This window comes from Suricata suricatta, chromosome 12 (genome assembly GCF_006229205.1).
Source record: "Suricata suricatta isolate VVHF042 chromosome 12, meerkat_22Aug2017_6uvM2_HiC, whole genome shotgun sequence".
Classification (NCBI taxonomy): Eukaryota; Metazoa; Chordata; class Mammalia; order Carnivora; family Herpestidae; genus Suricata; species Suricata suricatta.
The window spans coordinates 2,992,420-2,993,028 of record NC_043711.1 but is presented as its reverse complement, the minus strand read 5'-3'; the positions used below and the strand labels follow the sequence as shown (position 1 = coordinate 2,993,028).

The window sequence follows — 609 nt, the reverse complement described above, 5'->3', positions numbered from 1 at the left end:
CAGGCCGGGCGAGCGTCCCCGCGGCCGCCACGCGCGGCCCGGCACGGACTTGGCCCACCTCCTCTCCTACGGGGGCACGGACAGGACTGCGCCCCCGGTGCCCTAGGCCGGGGCCCGACGCCTCGGCGGTGCCAGCCACGGGAACCAGGAGCGAGAGAGCCGGCCCCAGCTCCGTTGGGTGCTCAAGACCCCCGCCCGCCGCCCCGCCCGCGTGGGGAGGGGGCCCCTCGGCCACACGGAAGCACAACGAGCCCGGCCCCCCCGTCCGCCCCGCCCCGCCGGCACCCGGGGCCGCGGGACACTGAGGCGGTTTTGGGGGTGGGGGGGCGGGAGGAACGTGCTATGGATTTGAGGTTGACCTTCTGCGCGTGGATTTGGGTTTGTTTTCCAAGGGGCGTTTCTTTTGCAGATTTCTATCCAATTGCACAACTCCGGTCCTGGGGTGGCAGCCGGGCGTGGGAGAAGGGGGGAGGGCGGGGCGCTTGGAGGCGGCGGGATGGGGAGGGGCCGTATGTGCCACCCGAGCTCCCCACCCCCACCCCACCCCCCTCCCCCCAGGCCCCTCCTCAACCCAGGCTCCTGGCGTGTGTGGGTGTGTGTGCGCGTGTG

At 73.2% G+C, this 609-nt stretch overlaps 1 protein-coding gene across 1 annotated transcript in view; it reads left to right on the top strand.

Moving 5' to 3' along the window:
- SEMA6B (semaphorin 6B) overlaps positions 1-106 on the top strand; it is a 9,980-nt gene extending 9,874 nt beyond the window's left edge. The window contains exon 18 of the mRNA XM_029916450.1: positions 4-106. Coding sequence (XP_029772310.1) covers positions 4-106 — 103 coding nt within the window. The remainder of the gene's footprint in view (positions 1-3) is intronic.
- The last annotated feature ends 503 nt before the right edge of the window (positions 107-609 follow it).